Source organism: Bubalus bubalis, chromosome 18, assembly GCF_019923935.1.
Source record: "Bubalus bubalis isolate 160015118507 breed Murrah chromosome 18, NDDB_SH_1, whole genome shotgun sequence".
Classification (NCBI taxonomy): domain Eukaryota; kingdom Metazoa; phylum Chordata; class Mammalia; order Artiodactyla; family Bovidae; genus Bubalus; species Bubalus bubalis.
In genome coordinates, this window is record NC_059174.1 from 56888329 (window position 1) to 56910861 (window position 22533).

The 22533-nt window shown below is 54.0% G+C and overlaps 4 protein-coding genes across 8 annotated transcripts in view; all 4 read right to left on the reverse strand.

Annotated features, from left to right (window-relative positions):
• The window catches only part of VSIG10L (V-set and immunoglobulin domain containing 10 like), a 15891-nt gene extending 11871 nt beyond the window's left edge, over nucleotides 1-4020 (reverse strand). Inside the window, exons 1-3 of one of the 2 annotated variants that reach the window (XM_006065898.3) lie at nucleotides 3889-4020; nucleotides 1150-1283; nucleotides 236-1069 (exon numbers count right to left, since the gene is read on the reverse strand). In XM_006065898.3, coding sequence (XP_006065960.3) covers nucleotides 236-1069; nucleotides 1150-1189 — 874 coding nt within the window. In that variant the 5' untranslated portion in view covers nucleotides 1190-1283; nucleotides 3889-4020. Of the gene's footprint in view, nucleotides 1-235; nucleotides 1070-1149; nucleotides 1284-3874 lie in introns of both variants that reach the window. The other variant, XM_006065897.3, reaches the window with a different exon arrangement.
• On the reverse strand, nucleotides 4002-16676 carry ETFB (electron transfer flavoprotein subunit beta). 2 transcript variants are annotated; one of them, XR_006546084.1, is made up of 7 exons: nucleotides 16538-16676; nucleotides 10797-10955; nucleotides 10476-10634; nucleotides 9597-9659; nucleotides 7804-7962; nucleotides 4733-4823; nucleotides 4002-4215 (listed from the first exon to the last, which is right to left on the reverse strand). XR_006546084.1 is itself a non-coding variant. In XM_006065899.3 (6 exons), the coding sequence occupies exons 1-6, from the start codon at nucleotides 16592-16594 to the stop codon at nucleotides 4045-4047; spliced, it is 768 nt and encodes a 255-aa protein (XP_006065961.2). In that variant the 5' UTR covers nucleotides 16595-16676; the 3' UTR covers nucleotides 4002-4044. The 2 variants fall into 2 exon arrangements, 1 of the variants encoding a protein (XP_006065961.2); XM_006065899.3 differs by lacking the exon at nucleotides 4733-4823.
• Nucleotides 16677-17363: 687 nt separating this feature from the next.
• CLDND2 (claudin domain containing 2) lies at nucleotides 17364-19610 on the reverse strand. Of its 3 annotated transcripts, none has more exons than XM_025270081.2 (4): nucleotides 18968-19610; nucleotides 18513-18718; nucleotides 18027-18164; nucleotides 17364-17814 (listed from the first exon to the last, which is right to left on the reverse strand). In XM_025270081.2, the coding sequence occupies exons 2-4, from the start codon at nucleotides 18679-18681 to the stop codon at nucleotides 17456-17458; spliced, it is 666 nt and encodes a 221-aa protein (XP_025125866.1). In that variant the 5' UTR covers nucleotides 18682-18718; nucleotides 18968-19610; the 3' UTR covers nucleotides 17364-17455. The 3 variants fall into 3 exon arrangements, with proteins under 3 accessions (XP_025125866.1, XP_006065962.1, XP_025125865.1); XM_006065900.3 differs by lacking the exon at nucleotides 18968-19610 and having other exon boundaries at nucleotides 17364-17482; nucleotides 17695-17814; nucleotides 18513-18933; XM_025270080.2 differs by lacking the exon at nucleotides 18968-19610 and having other exon boundaries at nucleotides 18513-18933.
• A 1191-nt stretch (nucleotides 19611-20801) lies between these two features.
• Nucleotides 20802-22476, reverse strand: NKG7 (natural killer cell granule protein 7). The gene is made up of 4 exons (XM_006065895.3): nucleotides 22075-22476; nucleotides 21851-21997; nucleotides 21614-21748; nucleotides 20802-21458 (listed from the first exon to the last, which is right to left on the reverse strand). The coding sequence occupies exons 1-4, from the start codon at nucleotides 22229-22231 to the stop codon at nucleotides 21400-21402; spliced, it is 498 nt and encodes a 165-aa protein (XP_006065957.2). The 5' UTR covers nucleotides 22232-22476; the 3' UTR covers nucleotides 20802-21399.
• Between the last annotated feature and the right edge of the window lie 57 nt (nucleotides 22477-22533).

The following is a 22533-nucleotide window of genomic DNA, read 5'->3' on the forward strand; positions in this document are numbered from 1 at the left end:
TCTCTCCTCTCCAGGACTCAGGAGTCAGTGCCCCCAGGAGTTTTGGTCCCCAGGTCCAACTTCCCTCAAGCATCGGCCTTGACCCCCAGCTCCTCTTCTGCCTCTTCCCAACCCAGGAGTCCTCTCCCTTGTCTAGGAACCCCTTGCTCTGGGGAGGACACAGCCGCAGAACAGCAGTAACCTGCCCACCAGCAGGCCCCTGCAGTCAGCAATCTGGAACAAAGAGCCCACTTACCATACACACCCACCGTGAACTCCTGGATCTGCCGTGAGACCCCGGCCCGGATGACCTCCACTGTGTAGACCCCAGCATCCTTCAGCTGAGCAGAGGTGAGCTCCAGGCCCCCTCGGGCCTGGTCAAATCGTAGGCGGTCTCGATAAGTGGGGTCTAGGCTAGTCAGAGGGGCCCCTGGCCCCAGGCTCCCTGCTGCTAATACCTTGGAACCTCGGCGCCAAACCACCAGAGGGGGTGGGGAGCCAGGGCTGGGGACTGGAACCAGCCGGAGCTGGATGGTGGTTCCCACCAGGACTGCAAGAGGCTCCCCCGCCTGCAGGGGGAAGCTTGTCCCTGCATGGGTCTCTGAGGACACTTTAGAACCCAGGCTCTGGGCAGGGAACTCAAGATCCCCGTCCTTAGAGGAGTATTTTGAAGCTGGGGCCTCCACAGAGACTTTAGTATCAGGGAAGTGAGCAGAAATGCTGGAAGCTGGGGTCCTAACAGACAAGGAAGGCTCCCTGCTTGGGGCAGCAACTTGCGAACCCAAGGTGTCAGGAGATACATTGGAACTGGGGATTCCAGAGAAGGGTTCCAGATTCAGATTTTCACTCTGAGCAGAAATATTGGACCCAAAGGAATCGTTCAAATTCAGCCCCTTGGGAGACCATTTGGAAAGTGGGGTATCCGTGGAGACTTTTGAGCCTGCCGTCTGATCTGGGAATTTCCAGCTCGGGAGATTGTTGGAGGGAATTTTCGCACCAGGGCCCTGGGAAGAGCTTTCTAGGTCTGAGGAGAGACTGGTTCTCTGAATTTCAGAAGAGGCTTGGAAGGTGAGGACCTCTACTCCGGAGGCTGCAGAGGAGAGAAGGGGAGGGTGTTACTGGGCTGCAGAAAAGGGGGCTGGTGGGGAATCGGCTGAGCCGGGGGCTTACCCAGGAGCAGGAGGAGCCGCAGAGCCCGTGAGGTGTCCATGGTGCTGGCCGCACCCGCGAGGATACTGGAGCAAGACCCAGGGCCTGCACTGATCCCTCTGGGGTTGGACAAGTCTGACAGGACTGGTAGCTTCCTGGGTGGGGAAGAAAGACAGATGTAGTGGGAGGTGCCAGGATCCCCCACCCGGATCTGGTGGCTGAGCCACCGACCCCACCCAATTTGTCCTCATCAGCTGGTCCCAGCTTGGGGCGGGGTGCCTAACCTGACCCCTGCACTCCCCACTTGCCCAGGGTTGGGAGTGGGGGGGGGGGGATGGTGAGAGTGGAGTCCCAGCTGGAAACTTAGTAGCAAGCTTGTGGAGAGGAGCAGGGGAGGTGAAGCCAGGAAGACTGCCTGGAGGAGGGTGAGGTGTGCTTTCAGAGAGCCCCGCCTCTTAATGGCTGTGGTCTTGTTCCTCTGCAGCCTCCTGGCCTCCGGTCCACTCTGTCCTGCCAGGCCTCAAATACTCCTGTGTGATCCTGCTCCTCCTCTGCTCTCCATGGTCCCTTTTTGCCCTCAGGGCTGTTTTGAGTGGCTGTCTTCCACCCAATCAAATCTCCTGAGACCCAGAGCTGTGTCTCCTTGACCCCTAGAACGTCATACACCCTCTGTCCCACTAAACTTAGGATCTTTCCTCTAACCCCACCCTCAGGCATTCTCCATCTCCAATCAGCTACACCTTCTAGAGGGATGCTGGAAGCCTTTCTCCTGCCTCTCTTCCCCTCACTGCTGTCAATCTCCAGATCCCATACCACCCCCTTGGCCCCCTGAATCTCTCTGCTCCATCCCTTCCTCTCTTTCTACTGGCATGACCCCAGCACAGGCCCTGACTCCTCTCTCTATCCCCTTGCCTAGCTTCCTCCCTCCAGGCCATGGATCCCCAGATGGTCCAAGAGTCTTTCTAACCCCAGAGCTGCTCCCCCACCCCGGCCAACCCTCACAGCCCTCTAAGGCTCCCCAGCACCTGCCCTGGGAAGACAACCAAGTTCCTTATCCGAACATCCAGGTCCTGCATCACATACAGCCACCCACTCCTTTTCCCCTCCAGCACTTACTCTTTGAACACCCCGCCATTCTTCAGCCCATCTCTCCCCTCCCAGCCTTGGCCAGGACAGTTTCCTCTGCCTGGAATGTTCTGGCTCACTCCCCCACCCCCTCCCACCTAGCTAAACCACAACTTGTCCTTCAAGTCTCACCTTATTAGGAACCAAAATAATAATTACCCACTTATCATGGACCAGGAACTGTGCAAAATGCTTCTCTGGCATTATTGGCCAGAGCCCCTTCTAAATGCTCTATGAGCTGAGTGTTTATGAACCAGGATACTGTGGCTCAGAGATGTCAAGGGACCTGCTGGAGGTTGCCCAGGCAGAAGGAAGAGCTTCGTCTGTGACAGTCAGGCTGCTCACTCCTCCTGAGAGCTTCCCCCCAACCCCATGCTGATGATAATAACGGTCATAATACAGAGTGAGCATTTTCTGAGTATCAGGTATGGTTCTGAAGGTGCTATTGTAATTAACCCTTCAAAATCCCATGGGGTAGGTTTTGTAGCTTTAAAATGGCAAAAAATGCCACACTTCTTCTATTAAGAAATAGGGTATATGCCCTGTTTCCTTGGATCTGGGTGGGCTCTGGGACTGTTGGACCAAGAGGGGGTACAGCACAAGTAGCCCTGTGCGTTTCTGCATCTAGGCCTTGAGAGACTGGCACTGTCCACTCTCTGTACTGTGGGGCACTCCCTCTTGGGACCCAGCTGCCGTGCTGAGAGGAAGCTCAATCACCCTCATGGAGAGGTATCGTGGCCCCTGGCCAACAGCCAGCTCAAGTCAACAGCCCCAGCCAGCTTGCCAGGCATGTGACTGGGCATCTAGGACTTCCCATTAGAGCCACCCAAACAGATGCTGCGTGAAGAGGCAAGCTGTCCCTGCCAAACCCTGCCCAAACCTCAGATTTATGAGCAAAGTAATTGTAGGTTTACATCACCAAGTTTTAGAGAGGTTTGCTATGCTGTGATGGGTTTCCCTGGTGTCTCAGTGGCAAAGAATCCGCCTGCAATGCAGGAGACTTGGGTTCAATCCCTGGGTTGAGATCCCCTGGAGGAGGGCATGGCAACCCACTCTAGTATTCTTGCTTGGGAAATCTCATGGACAGAGAAGCCTGGCGGGCTACAGTCCATGGGGTTGCAAAGAGTCAGACAATACTGAAGCAACTTAGCACGCTCCTTATACCATAACAAACAAGCAGAAAACAGGTATCATTACTGACTCCACTTGATGGAGGAAGAACCCCAGGCTCAGAGAATAGGAGTCTGCCAAAGGTCCTCCCAGAGCCAGGGACTGGCCAGGCTGGGAGCTGAACCTGGGTTAACCAGGCCCTTAACCACTGTACCAAGCTCTTCCTGTTTCAATCTTCCACATGAAGAAACTGAACATCAGAGACAGGAAGTAACTCACTCAAGATCTCACAACTGGTAAGTATGAGAGTGAGGCTCTAAAATCACTGTCTCTGACTCCAGGGCCCAGCTCTTCATACCCACCCTAGGTTTGGATTGTCTGTTGCTTGTCTGTCTGCCCAACCAGGACCAGAGCTTCTGGCATCATTCCCTCTTGTGTCCCAAGTCTCAGCAAAGGCCGGGCACCCATGTCTGTCCCTCCTTCAACACAGAAGGTCCTCATAGGCACGGACCTGACATGACTCACTTGGGTCCCCAGTGTCGCCCAGCACAGGACCTGGTACATGGGAGACTTGAGTAAATGTTCGTTGAATGAATCAAAGAATGGATTCCTGGGGAATGAGTTAATGGAGACAGACGTCGGAAGAGTCACGGCTTTATTGCTGGGTTTCAGGGAAGGGGCTCAGATGCGCCCAATCTCCTTCAGTTTGGCCACCAGGTCCTCTGTGGTCTCCACCTTGACACCGGCTGTGCGCTGGGGCGGGTCTTCCACGCTAATCACGGAGAGCTTGGAGGTCAGGTCCACGCCCAGGTCCCCTGCCTTAATCACCTCGATCTTCTTCTTCTTGGCTTTCTGCGCTCGAGAGGCCACGATTTCACAGAGCTGCCCCAGCCCCTGCCCACCCTCTTGCAGCCCCTTTCCATGCGAGCCACACCTGCAGAACCACTCCCATTGGCTGAACCCTTTTGGATCTGCCCACTGGCCAGGGCACATGTGACCTCTTACAGGGCCACACTTCGTGTGGACAATTCCTGCTGGATGGGGTGCCCTGGAGAGCCCTCTTATTGTGGAAGCCCCCCTTTAGTTAACCACCGTGGGAAGTCCTTCACTGGCTGGAAAGGGCTGGAAAAGTCATCCTCTGGCAATAATAACTCAATGGACCTTTGGCCAAGATGACCAATTGTACTCTCCTTGTTGGGATGACTCAGTGAACCCTCCCTGTTAGATGAAATGACCTACTAAACACTTCTTATTGGCTGGGAAGACACATTAAAATCCTATTGGCTGAGATGACTCACTGAACCTTCCCTAGTGGCTGGGATGACACATTGATACCTTCCTATTGGCTGAGATAACTCACTGAACTCACCCATTGGCTATGATGACTCAATGAACTTTCCTTGTTGGATAAATGACAAACTGAATGCTCCTTATGACTTGAAATGACATGCTAAATTCTCCTGTTTGGATGAAAAAACACAATGAACTCTCCCTATTGGCTGAGATGGCCCACGATGTTCTCCATATTGGCTGAGACAACACACTAAACCCTCCCTATTGGCTGAGATGATACACTGAACTCTTCCTATTGGCTGAGATGACAGAATGAACCCATGCTAGAATTTAGATGAACAGTGATTTCACCATGTTTGCCAAGAGACCCCATGAACTCTTCCTAGTTAGGCCTAGATGGCCTAAATGATTCTTTCCTGTAAAGGTAATGATTACCAGTGGAGCCCTCCCTGATGAACCAAGATGATCTAATTGGCTAAGATTACACAATTAACTTTTCCCATATGTTGGAATGACGGGTAACCCTTCCTATTGGCCAGTGAAGCCTTTCTGTTGGCTGAGGTGACCAGAAAACCTGCCCCATTCACAAAAACAGTACCCTCTCCTGGAACTCTCACTATTGGCAGAAATGATTCAGTGAACCCTCTGTCAAAGGGCAGGAATCCCTTAGAAGAAATGGAGTATCCATCATGGTCAACAAAGAAATGCAGTACTTGGATGCAATCTCAAAAATGACAGAATGATCTCTGTTCGTTTCCAAGGCAAACCATTCAATATCACAGTAATCCAAGTCTATGCTCCAACCAGTAACACTGAAGAAGCTGAAGTTGAATGGTTCTATGAAGACCTACAAGACCTTTTAGAACTAACACCCAAAAAAGATGTCCTTTTCATTATAGGGGACTGGAATGCAAAAGTAGGAAGTCAAGAAACACCTGGAGTAACAGGCAAATTTGGCCTTGGAATACGGAATGAAGCAGGGCAAAGGCTAATAGAGTATTGCCAAGAGAACACACTGGTTATAGCAAACACCCTCGTCCAACAACACAAGAGAAGACTCTACACATGGACATCACCAGATGGTCAATACCGAAATCAGATTGATTATATTCTTTGCAGCCAAAGATGGAGAAGCTCTATACAGTCAGCAAAAACAAGACCAGGAGCTGACTGTGGCTCAGATCATGAACTCCTTATTGCCAAATTGAGACTTAAATTGAAGAAAGTAGGGAAAACCACTAGACCATTCAGGTATGACCTGAATCAAACTCCTTATGATTATACAGTGGAAGTGGGAAATAGATTTAAGGGACTAGATCTGATAGATAGAGTGCCTGATGAACTATGGACTGAGGTTCGTGACACTGTACAGGAGACAGGGATCAAGACCATCCCCATGGAAAAGAAATGCAAAAAGCAAAATGGCTGTCTGGGGAGGCCTTACAAATAGCTGTGAAAAGAAGAGAAGCGAAAAGCAAAGGAGAAAAGGAAAGATATAAGCATCTGAATGCAGAGTTCCAAAGAATAGCAAGAAGAGATAAGAAAGCCTTCCTCAGTGATCAATGCAAAGAAATAGAGGAAAACAACAGAATGGGAAAGACTAGAGATCTCTTCAAGAAAATTAGAGATACCAAGGGAACATTTCATGCAAAGATGGGCTTGATAAAGGACAGAAATGGTATGAATCTAACAGAAGCAGAAGATATTAAGAAGAGGTGGCAAGAATACACAGAAGAACTGTACAAAAAAGATCTCCACTACCCAGATAATCACGATGGTGTGATCACTCACCTAGAGCCAGACATCCTGGAATGTGAAGTCAAGTGGGCCTTAGAAAGCGTCACTACGAACAAAGCTAGTGGAGGTGAAGGAATTCCAGTTGAGCTATTTCAAATCCTGAAAGATGATGCTGTGAAAGGGCTGCACTCAATATGCCAGCAAATCTGGAAAACTCAGCAGTGGCCACAGGACTGGAAAAGGTCAGTTTTCATTCCAATCCCAAAGAAAGGCAATGCCAAAGAATGCTCAAACTACCGCACAATTGCACTCATCTCACACGCTAGTAAAGTAATGCTCAAAATTCTCCAAGCCAGGCTTCAGCAATACGTGAACCGTGAGCTTCCAGATGTTCAAGCTGGTTTTAGAAAAGGCAGAGGAAGCAGAGATCAAATTGCCAACACCCGCTGGATCATGGAAAAAGCAAGAGAGCTCCAGAAAAACATCTACTTGTGCTTTATTGACTATGCCAAAGCCTTTGACTGTGTGGATCACAATAAACTGTGGAAAATTCTGAAAGAGATGGGAATACCAGACCACCTGACCTGCCTCTTGAGAAACCTGTATACAGGTCAGAAAGCAACAGTTAGAACCGGACATGGAACAGACTGGTTCCAAATCAGGAAAGGAGTGTGTCAAGGCTGTATATTGTCACCCTGCTTATTTAACTTATATGCAGAGTACATCATGAGAAACGCTGGGCTGGAAGAAGCACAAGCTGGAATCAAGATTGCAGACATTACTTTGCCAACAAAGGTCCTTCTAGTCAAGGCTATGGTTTTTTCAGTGGTCATGTATGGATGTGAGAGTTGGACTGTGAAGAAAGCTGAGAGCCGAAGAATTGATGCTTTTGAACTGTGGTGTTGGAGAAGACTCTTGAGAGTCCCTTGGACTGCAAGGAGATCCAACTAGTCCATCCTAAAGGAGATCAGTCCTCAGTGTTCTTTGGAAGGAATGATGCTAAAGCTGAAACTCCAGTACTTTGGCCACCTCATGCGAAGAGTTGACTCACTGGAAAAGACTCTGATGCTGGGAGGGATTGGGGGCAGGAGGAAGAGGGGACGACAGAGGATGAGATGGCTGGATGGCATCACCGACTCGATGGACATGAGTTTGAGTGAACTCCGGGAGTTGGTGATGGACAGGGAGGCCTGGCATGCTGCAATTCATGGGGTCGCAAAGAGTCGGACATGACTGAGTGACTGAACTGAACTGAACTGAACCCTCTGTCAGCCAGACTCACCAGGTGGCCCCTTCCTTTGGAGACGTCCCTTGGGTCTGCTCTCCTCCCACCTGACCACCAGTAAGGCATGGGGCCTGCAGCACCCACCCCTTCCCAGCCCCTCAGTGGCCCCTCTGCCAAGTACTCACCATGATATTGGGCAATGTTGCATAGCGGGGCTCATTGAGCCGCAGGTCAGCGGTCACCACGGCAGGCAGCTTCAGGCGCAGAGTCTCCAGGCCCCCATCAATCTCCCGTTCCACTTTGATCTTGTCCCCTTCCAGTGTCACCTGGGAGGCGAATGTGCCCTGGGGAGGGACAGCGTGGGGGGACACAGGGGAGGTTAACTAAGGAAGTCATAGAGGGATCTCAAAAATCCAGGGAAGGGTGTCTTTCTTGGGACTCAGGGTATATAGTTCCTAATATCCTAAACCTACCCACTGGATCTCCCTTTCTTAATGATAATGAACACGTGTTGAGTATGGGACACTGTTCCAAGTGATTGAAATGTATCAAGTCATCAGATACTCCTAGGAACTCTATGAGGGAAGTGCTATTATCCCACTTTACAGATGAGGAAAACTGAGGCAGAGAGAGGCTCAAAAAGATGTCCAGGCTGGTTCAAGGCTCGTGTCATGGCTCATTTTCCCATCTTTCTGTCCCCAAGAGCTCCTCTGAGGCCTCTTGACAACAGAACCTCAAGTGTACCTGGATCCTCAAAACATCCTCTGGGGCCCCACCTTCTTCACATAGTGCCCACCCTCTGGCCCAAGGCTCTTGGGTCCTTCAGTCCTGAATCACCATTTCCAGATGTGACCTACACCCTCTGTCTAACCCCTCTGTTCTCTCTATTGTGTCACTTATTCACTGGACAGATCTTTCAGGTCTCACCCGGAATGTCCCATGAGCCTGCTCTTGGATATATACCATGAACACAACTGATAAGGTTCCAGCTTTGGGGGCATTTATCCCGCAGTGAAGACCGCCAGTAACCAAGTAAACACACAGTGGCCACTGGCCACAGGTGGCTTCCGAGCACGTGAAATGTGGTTAGTTCCACTGAGGTGTGGATGGAATTTTTCATTTTATTTCGTTAACTTAAATTTTAAAACCAATAAGCAAGATCCATTATCATAATTGTGGGGATGGTTTCCCGGGTGTGTAATATATGTGTAACACATATCAAAGTTCACTTTATATATGTGCAGGATATTTGATGGTTATTTAAGCCTGTTTGGAACAACTTGGGCATGTGAATCTACTTTTTCAACAATGAGTTTTAGGAATCTAAATATTTCTGATAGAAACTGAGAATCTGAATTGAAATACTCTGTAAATATAAAATACACATTGGATTTCAAAAACCTCATACCAAAAACCAAAAGAATGTAAAATAGCCCAATATTTTTTCTCTGTGACATGTTAAAATAATATTTTTGATATATTATGTGAACTAAAATAAGATTGAAATAAATTTGGCCTTTTTTACTTTTTGAAAGTGGCTGTGAAAAATTTTAAATGACTCCTGTCATTTGCATTTCAGTTAGGCAGGAATGGGGCTCATGGGGTTAGAGAGGGGACGTATTTCATAGATTGTGGGCAAGACAGGCCTCTCTGAAGAGATGAAACCTGAGGAGAAACCTGGAGGTAAGTGAAAAGCCTTGAGGTGATCTGAGAGAACCCTGTTCCAGGCTGAGGGAATAGCAGGTGCAAAGGCCCTGGGGCAGGGCTGAGCTGGGTGTGGCTGAGGGGCAGCAGGATGGGGAAGGGGCATGTGAAGGCCCAGAGGAGGCCTGGAGTCTTGCATATGCGACCCCACTTCTGCCCACTGGAGCAGGTGTCCAGCTTCACGCCTGCCTCCCTCCAGAAGGGCAGAGATTGGGTGGCTGTGTCTGAGCCCCCAGGCCTGGCCTTGAGCAGATGGTCCCCACTCTGGCCTCACCTGTGGCCAGTCGAGAAATCCAGCTGTCATCTGCCCTGTCTGGTTACAGTCATCATCGATGGCCTGAGTGGAGAAGAGAGAAGATTGTACAATGATGGGGTTTCTCAGGTACCATTTGGGCTTTTGTTCTAGAAAGGAGGCTGGCAGACGTTTCTATAACAGGCCAGGTAAAAAATATAAACACTTTTACGATCACTCAGCTTTGCTCCTATAGAGGACAAGCAGCCATAGACAATAGGTGTCTACATAAACAAATGTGGTAGCATTTCAGTAAAACTTTATTTATAAAATCAGTGGTGGCCATGGACCAATTTGCTGACTCCTGGTCCACAATGCTCCCATCCCCTCACTTAGGCCCCGAGAGAGGCAGTCACTTTTTGAGGAGCACGTGAGGGGCCCTGGTATGTCTTTGCCCCTTCTCTAATATTCCAGTGGTGTCACTCTAGGCATACCTGTTCTGGTCACACAGAGCAACCACATGGATGGCATCTGGGCCAGTGGGAACACTTTATCTCTGACCCCAGTGATTAATTCAAGGATGGGCACGTGACTCCAGCTGGACCAATGAAGAGTCAGCTCTGAAAGTTTTGCTGGAGTCCTTATAATAGAGGTTCCTGTCTTTCTGCTGGGGCTCTCAGGCTGCTGGGATGTGAGCCTGGAGCTAGAGAGTAAAGCCAACACAGAGTTACAGACTGTATAGCATGTGGGTCAAGTTGTGCCTGAAGCTTCCTTGCTGCTGCTGCTGCTAAGCTGCTTCAGTCGTGTCCGCCTCTGTGTGACCCCATAGACTGCAGCCCACCAGGCTCCCCCGTCCCTTACATGAACTAATAAGTTTGCTTTTTGGCTTCAGCCAGTTTGAATCATGACTCTGCCACCTACCTGCTTTCCCAGCAGCACCAGGTCCACCTTCTCCTTCTCTGCCAGCTTGGCCAGGACCCGAGCCACCTGCAGGGGACCCAGGTGATTCGCTTCTGCAGCAGGCACCTCCACGTGGATGCCCCGGTCCGCACCCATGGCCAGAGCGGTACGGATTGTCTCCTGCCGGGCAAAGAAGGGGCTTGACTTGGCTTCTAGCCTGAGGGGGACCCAGGAACACAGGCCCCCAGCCCCTCCTCCCTCAGACCCGGGGGTCCAGCCCCTGGCCCTTCCTCCCTCTGACGCAGGACGTGGGGCCCCAGCCCCTCCACAGGCCCAGAGCACCTGGCACTGGGCAGGCCCGCAGCTGACGGCAATGATTTCCTTCACCAACTTCTTCTCCTTGAGCCGCACAGCCTCCTCCACGGCGATCTCACAGAAGGGGTTCATGGAATGCTTCACGCCATCCGTGACCACACCAGTCTTGTCGGGCTTCACCCGGATCTGCTCAGCCAGGAGGAGAAGGGGCAAAGTCAGCGGGAAGCAGGTGAGGAGGCAGGGGCTGAGACACCAAGTTCCACCCAGGCTGGATGGGGACCTCGTGTGTGTGTGCCAAGTTGCTTCGGTCTTGTCCAACTCTTTGCGACCCTATGGCCTGTAGCCCGCCAGGCTCCTTTGTCCGTGGGATTCTCCAGGCAAGAATACTGCGGAGGGGGTTGCCGTTTCCTTCTCCAGGGGATCTTCCCAATCCAGGGATTGAACCTGTGTCTCCTGCTTGGCAGGCAGATTCTTTACCCTGAGCCACCAGGGAAGGCCCCGAATGGAAGTAACTGTCCCACAGTCACGTGGTCAGTTGGCAGTGCCCTGGGCCCCAAGCACTCTAGTCTCCTTCGGAACCACCTGACAATCCTAGAGGAGGAGTCAGGGAGCTATAAGACAGGACTGGGGGGCCCCGCCCAGTCTGACGTTGGAGGCTATCAGAGGAGGAGTCCCTGAGGCAGTGGCAGTTAAGCTGAACCTGAAAGGGAACTGGCATTGAGGAGGTAAAGTGTGTGGGAAAGTGTCAGGGGTGGGGGGAGCAAGTGCAAAAGGCCCTGGGGTTTGAGGAGTCCCAGGCGGCTGGTGCGGCCAGGGGAACGCAATGTGCTGTTGCAGAGGCTGGCAAGGGCTGGACCGGCGTGATCCTCAAGATGTCCACATCCTAACCCTTGGAAACTGTGACTGTCACCTGCATGGTGACTGTAGCCTACGTGGTAAAAGGGACTTATGCAAAAGTGCTTACATTCAGGATTCTGAGAGAGGTTACCTGGGATGAACCAGGTGGGCCCAAACGAGTCACAATGTTCCTTATAAGTGAAAGAGGGAGGGGAGAGAGTGTTAGGGTCCAAGAGAGAGACTGAAAATGCTACGCTGCTGACTGAAGACAGAGGAAGGGGCCACAAGCCAAGGGATGCAGGGGGCCTCCAGGAGCTGGCAAAGGCAAGAGACAGATTCTCTCCTGGAGCCTCTGGAAGGCACACAGCCCTGCTGACACCTTGAACTTAATCCAGTAAACTCATTGCAGACATCTGACCTCCAGAACTGGAAGAGAAGGAATCTGGGTTGTTGGGAGTCACACAAGTTTATGGTAACTAGTTTCAGGAGCAACAGGAAAGTAATATGACTGTCCAGGGCCCAGCAGGTAGCTGGGCCTTGATCCAAAGAACAGCATAAAGAGGTGAGTGCATCCAACTTAAGTTTGCACAAGGTCATTCTGGATCCTTGGTGGAGAAAACTGGAAAAATGGCAAGAGCAGAAGTGGGGACTGGGTGGCTGTCGGTCACTGAAATCTGAAATGGCTGCTTTGGACAGCCGTGACAGTGGTGATGGGGAACTGGATGGACTGGAGGTCTTTGGAGGTGAAACTGACGGGCTGCTGGGGTTGGGGAGGGGGAGCGGTGAGAGGGAAGAGTCGAGTGGACTCTTGGGTTTCCAGTGGGTACATTAGCACAGAGAGGGGGACGCTGAATTGGGCTCCAGCCTGAGAGAGAGATGCCCAGAGGAGCTTGGCTTGGGAGCCTACATAACCTGGCTCAGGACCTCCCTCTCTCTTTTCCTTGAACAGAGCAGATCCAGGGTGACAGCATGGCCCAGCGGGGGACACTGGGATTCTCTCTCTTACTATTTCCCTGCACTGGTTTCTCTGGACCTGGGGGGTGGGGAAGGTGTGGCTGTTCCTCCCATCCACAGGACAGAACTGAGATGGGAGTGTGGGATTTGGGGAGGGGTCTCCCAGTCTGCCTGTGCCTCAGGGACTGGTAACATTAAAAGGAGGAGGGGGAGAAAGAGAAAAAGAACAACCCTATCCCAGTTTTGGAAAAGTCATCTTGGCACCAACAATAGGGCACAGAGTCTAGAACTTAATCAATTAACTTTACAGAAAAAGCCTTGGAGCAAACACCATGCACTGAGTCCATGTTTTGTTTTTCTTTTCCTACTAGAACCTCTACAGGGTGGATCACACAGGATTTCCCCAGACATACCCTTGGCTCCATCCCTTACCTCCTTCTGCCTTCCCTGGCCATCTTCCTCAAACTGCAATCCTCTCAACTCTGTCTCATCTTTCTCTGTCTCTTTCCATCACAATGCCCAGCCATCTGCCACATGACATATGTCAGAACTGTCTTCTCCCCAGCAAAATGTCAACTCCACGAAGGCAGGAATTTATGTGCGTTTTGGTCATGACCATATCCCCTGGGCCTAGCACAGTGCCTGGCACATGGTGGGTACATTGTAAGTATTTGTCGGATGACTAAATGACAGCCTGCTCACAAGGGCACCTGTCTACTGATCAGTCACTTACTAAACAGCATGGAAACTAAAACACCAAAGCCCTTTCTTTCATTAAAAAAAAAAAAAAAAAATTCAACATAGGAGCCTCCCCTTTATAAACAGGAAAGTGGCCCCCCTAATCAGTACAAGGCCTCACTGGGGGGAGTCAGTGGGGGCCAAGGGAGCGCCCCAGCCTGTTCCAGCCCTGGCAGGAGGCCCAGCCACGGACTCCTGACTCCCAGGGAGAAAGAGATGTGAGTTCTCTGGTAGCGGGGACCCGTGCCAGCTCATCTCCAGGGAAGACCTTTGAAGCTTGAGTTGCTTCCAGGCTTCAGAAACACTGCTCACTTAAATTACTTAAGTCAGGAAACAATGGTTGGCCTGCAAGCTCAGTATGGTCTTTTTTTGAATAAATATGTTTTTATAAATTGAGGGAGATGATTCAGTGAAGCTTCCAGGCTTTCTTTTTAAGGTGCAACAAATTAACCCTCAACAGAAACAGGCAGGGAAAGCCTCCAAGGGCTTTATAAGCCTTAACTCGTTTAACTATCCAAAGAACGCAGAAGGCTGGTTACTGCCACTGCCATCCCCACTTGCTAGATGGGGCAACCAAGGCACAGAGAGGCGGAGCAGGTGACCACGGAAGGCCTCAGAGGCTAGGTGACGCTGAGTTGAGTCTGGACAGAAGTGAGGAAGTGATGCTGGAAACAGAGAGTTGGGTCAGGCCTTGCACATGCCCCGCCACCCCCCTCAAAAGCTACCAATCTGGGGGCGGGGGGTGGACATCTGGGCAAACAGAGGATCTTAATTAATCCAGTGTGGGAAGGGCTGAGACCAAGCCCAAGGGGCTGCGGGAGGGCCCAAGGACACATCAGAGTAGCCTAAAGGGATGAAGCGGTGGGAGAGGGGGATTTCCGGGAGGTGGTGATGTCATAGAATCCCTGAGCCCTATTGCAATCCATGAGATGGGAATGAGGCAGGACAAGGGAGGGATAAGAAGCAGAGGTGGGAAGGTGGAGCTGGAAAGGCACCCAAGCAGAAGGCACAGCAGGGGCAAAGGCACAAGCCAAGCAGCAGTCTGGTCTGTTGGGAAAGTCTGAGCAGCTTGGAGCTGCAGAGGCACCGAGGAGGGGTGATGGAAGGCCAGGGGGCCAGGGCTGGACCACAGAGAGGCCTGAGCACCAGGCTGAGGGACTGGGACTTTGTCCTCCGGGAGCTGGGGAAAAACAGGATGATGGTGGGGGCACAGGGTCAGCCCTGGGTGTAGGAAGCCCCCTCCAACTCCGAGGCTGGGAAGGGATGAACTGGAAGGGAGAGACTGGGGAACTGGGGAGGAGACGACACCGAGGGTTCAGGTAGAAGAGGAGGCCTGAACCGCTGGAGAAGAGGGAGCAGGGCAGAGAGATGGAGAGGGCAGAAGGCACTGGGCTGAGAAATGACAGGCTGCGGAGGTGAAGGAAGGAAGCTGGGGTGGTGCTCCAGGTTTGGCCGGGTGCTTAGGGAGTTGGCACTGTTTGAATCACTTTTTTTCTGAACAAGGAACAGTAACAAACACATCCAGGGAGACACCCTGGGGCACCGTGGGAGGGGCAAGCAGCGCCAACACTTCGGGAAAAGGACAGGAATTAATATAAGGAGGAATTCACACTTCCGCATTCGGCACAAACACCAGAGGCCCCCATGTGTCAGGCCCTGTGCTGGGCAATGCTGGGACCTAAGAAAACATTAGTCACTCAGTCGTGTCCGACCCTTTGCAACCCCATGGACTGTAGCCTGCCAGGCTCCTCTGTCCATGGAATTCTCCAGGCAAGAATACTGGAGAGGGTGGCCATTCCCTTCTCCAGGGGATCTTCCCAACTCAGGGATCGAAAACGGGTCTCTAGCACTGCAGACAGATTCTTCACCACCTGAGCCACCAGGGAAGCCCAAGCTGAGACCTAGAGCTGAGTCAAATGTGAGCCTGTCTGATGGGTGAGACAGGGATCTCAGGCCAGGGACTAGGACTAGCACTGAGGAAGGCTATGGGAGCCCAAAGGGACAGTCAGAGGGGGGAGGACACCAGGAGAATTGGGTTGTAGGACCCCAAAACAAGCTTGCCCCCCAAATGCTGGAGGCACCTCCCCTGTCACATGGTGCCAGAGCTGTTATTAGGCCAAATGGCTGTCAGGCAGAAATGAGAGGAGGCCCTGGCTACCTTTTGATCCTGACTGCTGCTGCCCTGAAGGGTGATCCGACAACCAACAGAACCTCCAAGGGCCTCAGTGTCTTTACCTGTCCAATGGGATTCATATCTAGACGGTATTGAAAGGACTGAATCAATTCATCTCTGTCAAGAACTAAGAATCCTGTCTAGTGCATAGCAAGGACCCACTTAACATGAGCTGTCAACAATCACTGAGGTTTTCATGCACGGACAGGCTTCCAGGCCCTGTGTTGGGCAATGCTGGGGACACAGAGGTGTACTCAGGTGTACTGACGGGGCTGGGGAGGTGGGGACAGACATGGATGGACAGTCACTGCCTTCAGTCTGGTTCAAGCCAACTATTGAGACAAAGTGGCTTTTGTCTGAGGGAGTCTGTCTGATTTACCTCTGTCCAGATCAGCTTCCCTGCGGACAAGCCCGGTCCTCAGGGACCCTGCCCTCCACCCCATCTCGTGGAGGCTGTAAGCTATTTCCATCAGCTTGTCAGATTGGCTTTCATCTTTAGCAAACCTTTCTCCTTCCGAGCTAGAGCCTCCTCGCTCGCCCTGGGGCTGGATAGCTTCTGGGTTCCCAGAGGACTTCCATTATAGCACATTGCCTGTGCCCAACAGTCCTTTGAGTGTACAACGCAGCCGAGTGAGTGAAATCCTGGCTCGTGTTCAAAGGCACTAATTGGGGTGAGGAGTCAGCGGGACCTGGCTAGGAATCCCGGCTCAGCCCCTTCTCAGCCGAGTGGCCTCTCTGTGACTCGGTTTCTTCGTGCGTTAGAGGCCACGGCTCTTCCAGCAGGTAAGAAACAGAGACGGTAACTCGGCCCACAAGCAGTTCTCAAGACAGAGTATAGAACTGGCGGAAGGGGGACGGAGTCATGACCCCAGAAAGGCTGGCTTTAAATGAACCAGGACGGGAACCTCGGAACCTCTCCGTTCGGTGATCTCCGCCCTCAGATGTGACTCGGACGTTTGGGAGAGCTGCAGAAACGGGAGGCACCAGAAGACCCTTATACGGTGGGCGCTCGTGACCCCGGAAGTACACGACCGCAGGGTTCAGGGAGGGGGGGGGGACCGATCACCTTCACTGCGAAGTCGATGACCCTCTTGACAGCCACGAGCGCGCGCAGCTCCGCCATCTTCCTGCCGCGGCGACCCGCCGGGTCCGACCTCACCTGCTTCCCTGACCGCTCGCCCCCGTCCCGCCTGCCCTCCTCTACGCCTGCGCCCCGCGCCGCCAGTCAGCCAACCGCTGCGGCGCCCGCCTCCCCGCCCCGACAGAGGACCAATCGGGAGGCCGGGAGGCAGAGTCTCCAACAGACGCGGGCCAGTGGGAAGCGGCCCCTGAGGAGAGAGGCGGAACCCGGAGAAGAAGGGACAGGAGCTTCGGGAAGGGGGCGTGGCCGGGAACTGGGGGAAAGGTCTTGCGGGGGCGGGAGGCGTCCCAAACATTTTTTTCCCCGAAGCCCTCGGGGGTCGGCCCCCTCCCCGAGATCCCCACCTTTTACTTTCCCTCTCGAGAGTGGTGAGAGCAGAAGTGCTTGTGTCCCCGAGCCTCTGATTCCGCAGGCCTCTCCGTTCTCTCCACGCTCGTATTCCTCATCCCCTCCACGATCGCACCTCTGCGTACCCTCCGGTCCGTCCTCTCCCGCCTCCGCCTCCACTTTCCCCGCAAGTCTGCGTCCCTACCTCCTCTCCACGCGCCCCCTTGTCCCCTCCTGATTCCACAACCTCCGTGTCCCTGTTCTCATCAAAACCCATGTCCTTGGTCCAACCCACGTCGGAATCTCTCTGCGTCCCCCACGTCTCCACTTTCCCTGTAGGTTCGCGTCCTTAGTTCCTCCCTGAGCCTCCAAGTACCCACGTGTGTGCATCCTCGGATCCCCCAGAAAGTCATGTGAAGCCGGCTGGCAGTGGGAGCCAATCCTTTATTCTGCCCCCAGGCAGCTGCGGTCATAAGCACACGGGGAATCCACTGATGGCATCCGTGCTCTGCATGATCATGTCCGCCAGCAGAAAGCAGAAGCCTGGCAGGAAGGGGAACGGAAGGCGGGTGGAGCAGGGTGGGTCCTGGCGTAGATGACCAGGAGGGCCCCGGGGACTGGGGTTTGGGGCTCCAAGGGCCCAGAGTGGAGGGTGTTAGGAAGTCCCTGGGATGGCAGCTGGGAAGTCTCTGCAAGGAGCGGGGTGGGGCCCTCGGGGAAGTCTCCTCTCCACCCTCTTCCGCTCTCCAGGTTACCCGCGAGAATAGAGAAGGGTAAAGCCAGCCATCCCAAAAAATAGGACCAGGAATAGAAGACATCGTCTTTCCATGCATTCTTCACTGTGTAGACTGTCAGGGCGATCAGCAGAAGCAGGCCTGGGCCCCACCCCGCCGCTCGGTGAGCATGGCCGGTGGGCACCCAGGCCCCACCCTGACCGCGCCCACCGCCCTGGCCACGCCCTTCTCGCGCACCTTCAGGCCCCCTTCTTCCCGCCCCCGCCCCTGGCCCCTCCCCCTCGAAGCTTGTCCTCCGGAGCCCCGCCCCGCTCCTGGGCTCTCTCTTCCAGGCCCACCCTATGCCATCTCACCCGAGATAAAGAATACGGCACACATGGTCTGACCCCGCGAGTAGCCCTCACTGCACAGAAGCCGCAGCCCCATCACCAAGCCCATGATGCCGCAGCCCGCCGCCAGCACCATGCACGCCCCGGTCACCGCCAGCGTGCCTGGGGAAAGCGGACCGCGTCAACAACCTCCGCTGGCGCCGCTCCTGCCCATCACCCCCACCCGCCGGTTCCGGGCTGGGAGCAGAGTCAGGGGTTTGGATGGGGACTCGGAAGTTACATCATGAGGGGAGGTTAATGTTGCAACTGAAAAGTAGGTCCCAGAGTGGGGGTTCGCGGTGGCCTCGGTCACGGAGGGGCCCAAGTGGAAAGAGCAGGAGGGTGGGGGCGCTGCAGGATGTGGTGTCAGGTGAGGGGGCAGCTGTGGTCAGTGCTGGGGGCTGTCTGTTCACGGAGGGGGAGGGGGGTGTGGGCCGGCGGGGATCTGAAAGCTGGGCTGCCGGGCCTCACTATCGCAGGGGATGTTGGAGCAGATGCCCTCGTTACACTCCTCCCAAAGGCCACTGTGGCCCCCGGAGTAGCGGATCCAGTAGTTGGAGGCAGTGGACAGAACGATGAAGGAGTTGGCCAAGAAGCCCAGCATGGTGCCCCCGCTCCGAAGGCTCCGCTTCACCCCCATGCCAGGGGGACTGCTGCCAAGGATCACGCCTGCAAGACTGACCCATGCCCTGCTCAACCGCAGGTCCCTGGGACCCCCTTCTGCATGTCCCTCCATATCCCAGATGACTACTCCTTCATCCCTGCCTGGGGCTTCTACTTCTGGGGACCCCTCTCAGGCCCCACCCAGACCTAAGACTGATCACCTTCCCCTCAGGCACCACAGCTTAGGAACCTCCCTTCTGTCCAGAAACCTCTGTCCCCTAGTGGGTGTGCCTTCCTAACACCCCACCTCTGTGCACACTCACCTAAATGACTCACCCCCAGCTCCCCCAGGGTTCTTGGACAGGGCCCAGAGGTGTGAGAGAAGGGAGACTATGTCTCTATGAGGCAGAATTCCAGAACCCCCCCTCTCCTAGCAGCCATTTAAAGAGATAACCACTCACCCAGATACACACACACACACAGGAGCAGCTCTTCTGGCAAAGTGACAGAGTCAGTGTTAGGTGGCAAGTCTGGGGGAGTCTGAGGGCCTTGACACAGTAGCCTGTGTCCTTCTAGAAACTTCCCTTCCCTTGACCCCCATAAGCTCTCCTGGTCCCCAGCTCTTTGTGCCCTCCCAAGCTCCCAGGCAGCCTCCTGCCCCTCCTCCTCCCTGTGCTTCTCCTGGAGACGCCATTCTGCATCTTCTTACCAGGTGAGCTCCAGGGACGTCTGATGCTCTGAGAGCATCCCAAACCCTATCTCCAGTCCAGGTCCTCATCTGCTTCCAACCATCTCTCAGACCCTGACCCTCAACCACATCCCCACTGAGCTTGGCGTGTGACCATGCTGTGGCTCAGTCCTATCTGACGCTCTGTGACCGTGTGGACTGTAGCCCATTGGGCTCCTCTGTCCGTGGGACTTTCCAGGCAAGAATACTGGAGTGGGTTGCCATTTCCTCCTCCAGGGGATCTTCCCCACCCAGGGATAGAACCAGAGTGTCCTGCATGTCCTGCATTGGCAGGCAGATTTTTTTTTTTTTTTTTTTTTTTACCACTGAGCAACCTGGGAAGCCCCATTGAGCTCAGCATCTTCCACCAAACCAGGGAGGCCCCTGGGATCCCACCCAGTTAGTTGGACTACACCCTTGGGCACTCTCCTTGTCCCCTTCCTGCTCCTTGCCCTACAAAGTCCTTGGGTCCCTGAGTCCAGTTCTTCCTGCCCCCACCTCCGAATCTTTTATTTAAATAATTTTATTTATTTATTTACTTCTCTGTTGCACTGGGTCTTTGTTGCTGTGCTTAGGCTTTCTCTAGTTGCCGCAAGCAGGGGCTACTCTTTGATGCGGTGTCCTGGCTTCTCATTGCAGTGACTTCTCTTGTAGCAGAGCACAGATTCTCAGCACACGGCTTCAGTAGTTACAGCGTGCAGGCTCAGTAGTTGTGGCTCGAGGGCCCAGTTGCTCCAAAGCATGTAGAATCTTCCTGGACCAGGGATCGAACCTGTGTCCCCTGTATTGGCAGGTGGGTTCCTGTCCACTTCTCCACCAGGGAAGTCCCTCCCCCTGCCCCGAATCTTTCTGGCTCCTCCTTTCCTCTTGTGCCCTGGCCCCAGTGCAGCCTTGTCCTGTCTCATGTCCCTCCTGCTGGATTGCCAGTCTTTTTTCTCTCCCCTTCTGGCCTCCAGAGTGGGGGGGGGGGGAGGGTGCAGAGTAGGGGGCTTTCTGGCACCCCGACCAAATGCTGTCCCTCCCCTGCTCCACCCTTAGCTCCCCATCACCCTCAAGAGAGTCAACTGTGGGGTTAGAGGTGCTACTTCTCACCCATCCTCATTTCCTGTCACCCCCTCACATTCAACAGTGGACCACAAAGTGCCGTTGCCCATCTTCTGAGAACTCCCAGCCTCTCCATGCCTCCACTTTGGGGTCCCTCTGCCTGCATTACCTTCCCTCGGCCCTGGAGAAGTTCCTAAACACAGTCTCCCCAGAAAGCTCACCCCCACACCCCACCTCTCCCCTAGACACAGCCAGTCCTCCTGCCATACCGGCCCTGGGCTCTGCCTGCCCCCATGGGACTTGGAGCCCCTGGCAGGCAGGGCCCAGTCTGAGTCACCTTGGCATCCACGGTGGAAGGCGCAGCAGAAAGGATGCACTCAGGAAAAGCCAGCTGAAGAAGTGAATTTAATGAAATGAACAAGGACTAAGGATGAACGCCAGGGTGACTAAATCAGAGAGGGAGCTGAAAGACAAGAACTAAAAAGAGGAAGTTACAGGGAAGACTTCCCTGTTGGCCCAGGGGTTAAGACTCTGTGCTTCCACTCCAGGGGGAGCAGGTTCAATCCCTGGTCCAGGAAGTTTGCATGCCATGCAGCCAAAAAGAAAAAAAAAAGACAGGGAAGAAAAGAGATGGAAGGACAAAGAAGAGAGACAACAAGGGCCCTGGGGCCATGCCCGAGCCTAGACTGGTCCCCACACTGGGTAGGAGCTCCTGGAGGGCAGGGCAGGTGGCAGGACTGACTCCCCTCTGGGTGCCTAGCGTCACCCACCATGGAGCTGGCATGTCATTGGTTTATGTCGCAGCTGCATGACCCTTTGAATAGCCAGATCCCGGCAAATTTTTGTTGACTGAATGAAGCCACAAAGGAAGAAGCCTGTGGAGGCTGGGAGTCAGAGCAGGCTGGCTGGAAGGAGAACCAGCTGTTGCTTTCAGGGTTCCTGATGATGCCTTCAGAGAACAGAGCTCTAAGGCCATCCTGTGGTTCACATGGCCTCGTAGCCGGGCCGGTGGGTCGTGCAGTGAGCGCCCAGACTCAGGCCACCTGGGGTAGCAGAGAAAAGTTAGATACTTGCTCCTCTCCTGCTCCCTCAGAGCCCCCAGCCAGCCCCATCCCCAGCCCCCCCGCCCAGCCAGCCCCCACCCCCAGCCAGCCCCTCAAGCCAGCCCTAGAACTCCCCAGGCAGCAATCACAATCACCTGTACAGAGAAAGAGGAGGGTTGAAACCCAGCCCAGGTAGAAGGACCATGAGAAGAAGCTCTGGACCTGGGGGTTTCCAGGCTGGTTCCACCGCTCAATGGTGTAGACCGTCATGGCCACTATCAGGGACAGGGCTGGGGATGGAGACATGAAGGTCGGCTCAGCCCCCGTGCAGCAGCTCCCCCTCCTCAGCACCCCCACCTCCCTGCCCCCTAAGCCCAGCACTGAGTCCTCACCTCCAGCAAAGCCCATGAAGGTGGAGACAATGGGGCCGCGTCCGGGGGCAGACAGCGAAGGGATGCAAGACATGACCAGAAAGGCCGTGGAGATCAGGCCCCACAGGACAGCCAGGATGCAGAAGCTCTGCGTCACGTGGATGTAGCCTGTTCGGAGATGGGACCCCTGACTGCCTGTCCCCGCAGGCCTTTCCCCGCACCAAGACCACCCCGCCAGCCCTTACCTGCTACTGAGACTTGATCCTTGCTGGGCCAGAGGCCCGAGTGAGATGAAGACGTGGGCCCCCGGGCTGCAAACCAGAAATTCGTGCTCACGGCCACTAAGAGGGACACCAGGCCCAGGGAGCTGGTGAGGAGGGCCAGGGACCGGCAGGGCTCCATGGGGGTGAAGTCTGGGTTCCTGGGTCCTGGGTGACGACGACGAAGCTGGTGATCTAGCCTCCTGGGTCTCTGAGAGAGGAGGAAGTCTGTTCTTCCCCCTCCGCCCCAGACTCCTGGGTCCTCTGGTCTCAAGAAAGAGAAACCAGCAAGCGCTAGGGGCGGCTGGAGGGTGGTCTTTGCTCCTCAACGTCAGGCCCCTTCGCTCTCAGCCTGTCCCAGGCAGCTGCTCTGTGTGACACACCCTGCCTTCCTGGCTTGCATTGACACCCGTCCCTCCAACCCCACCCCTCTCTGAGGTTTCC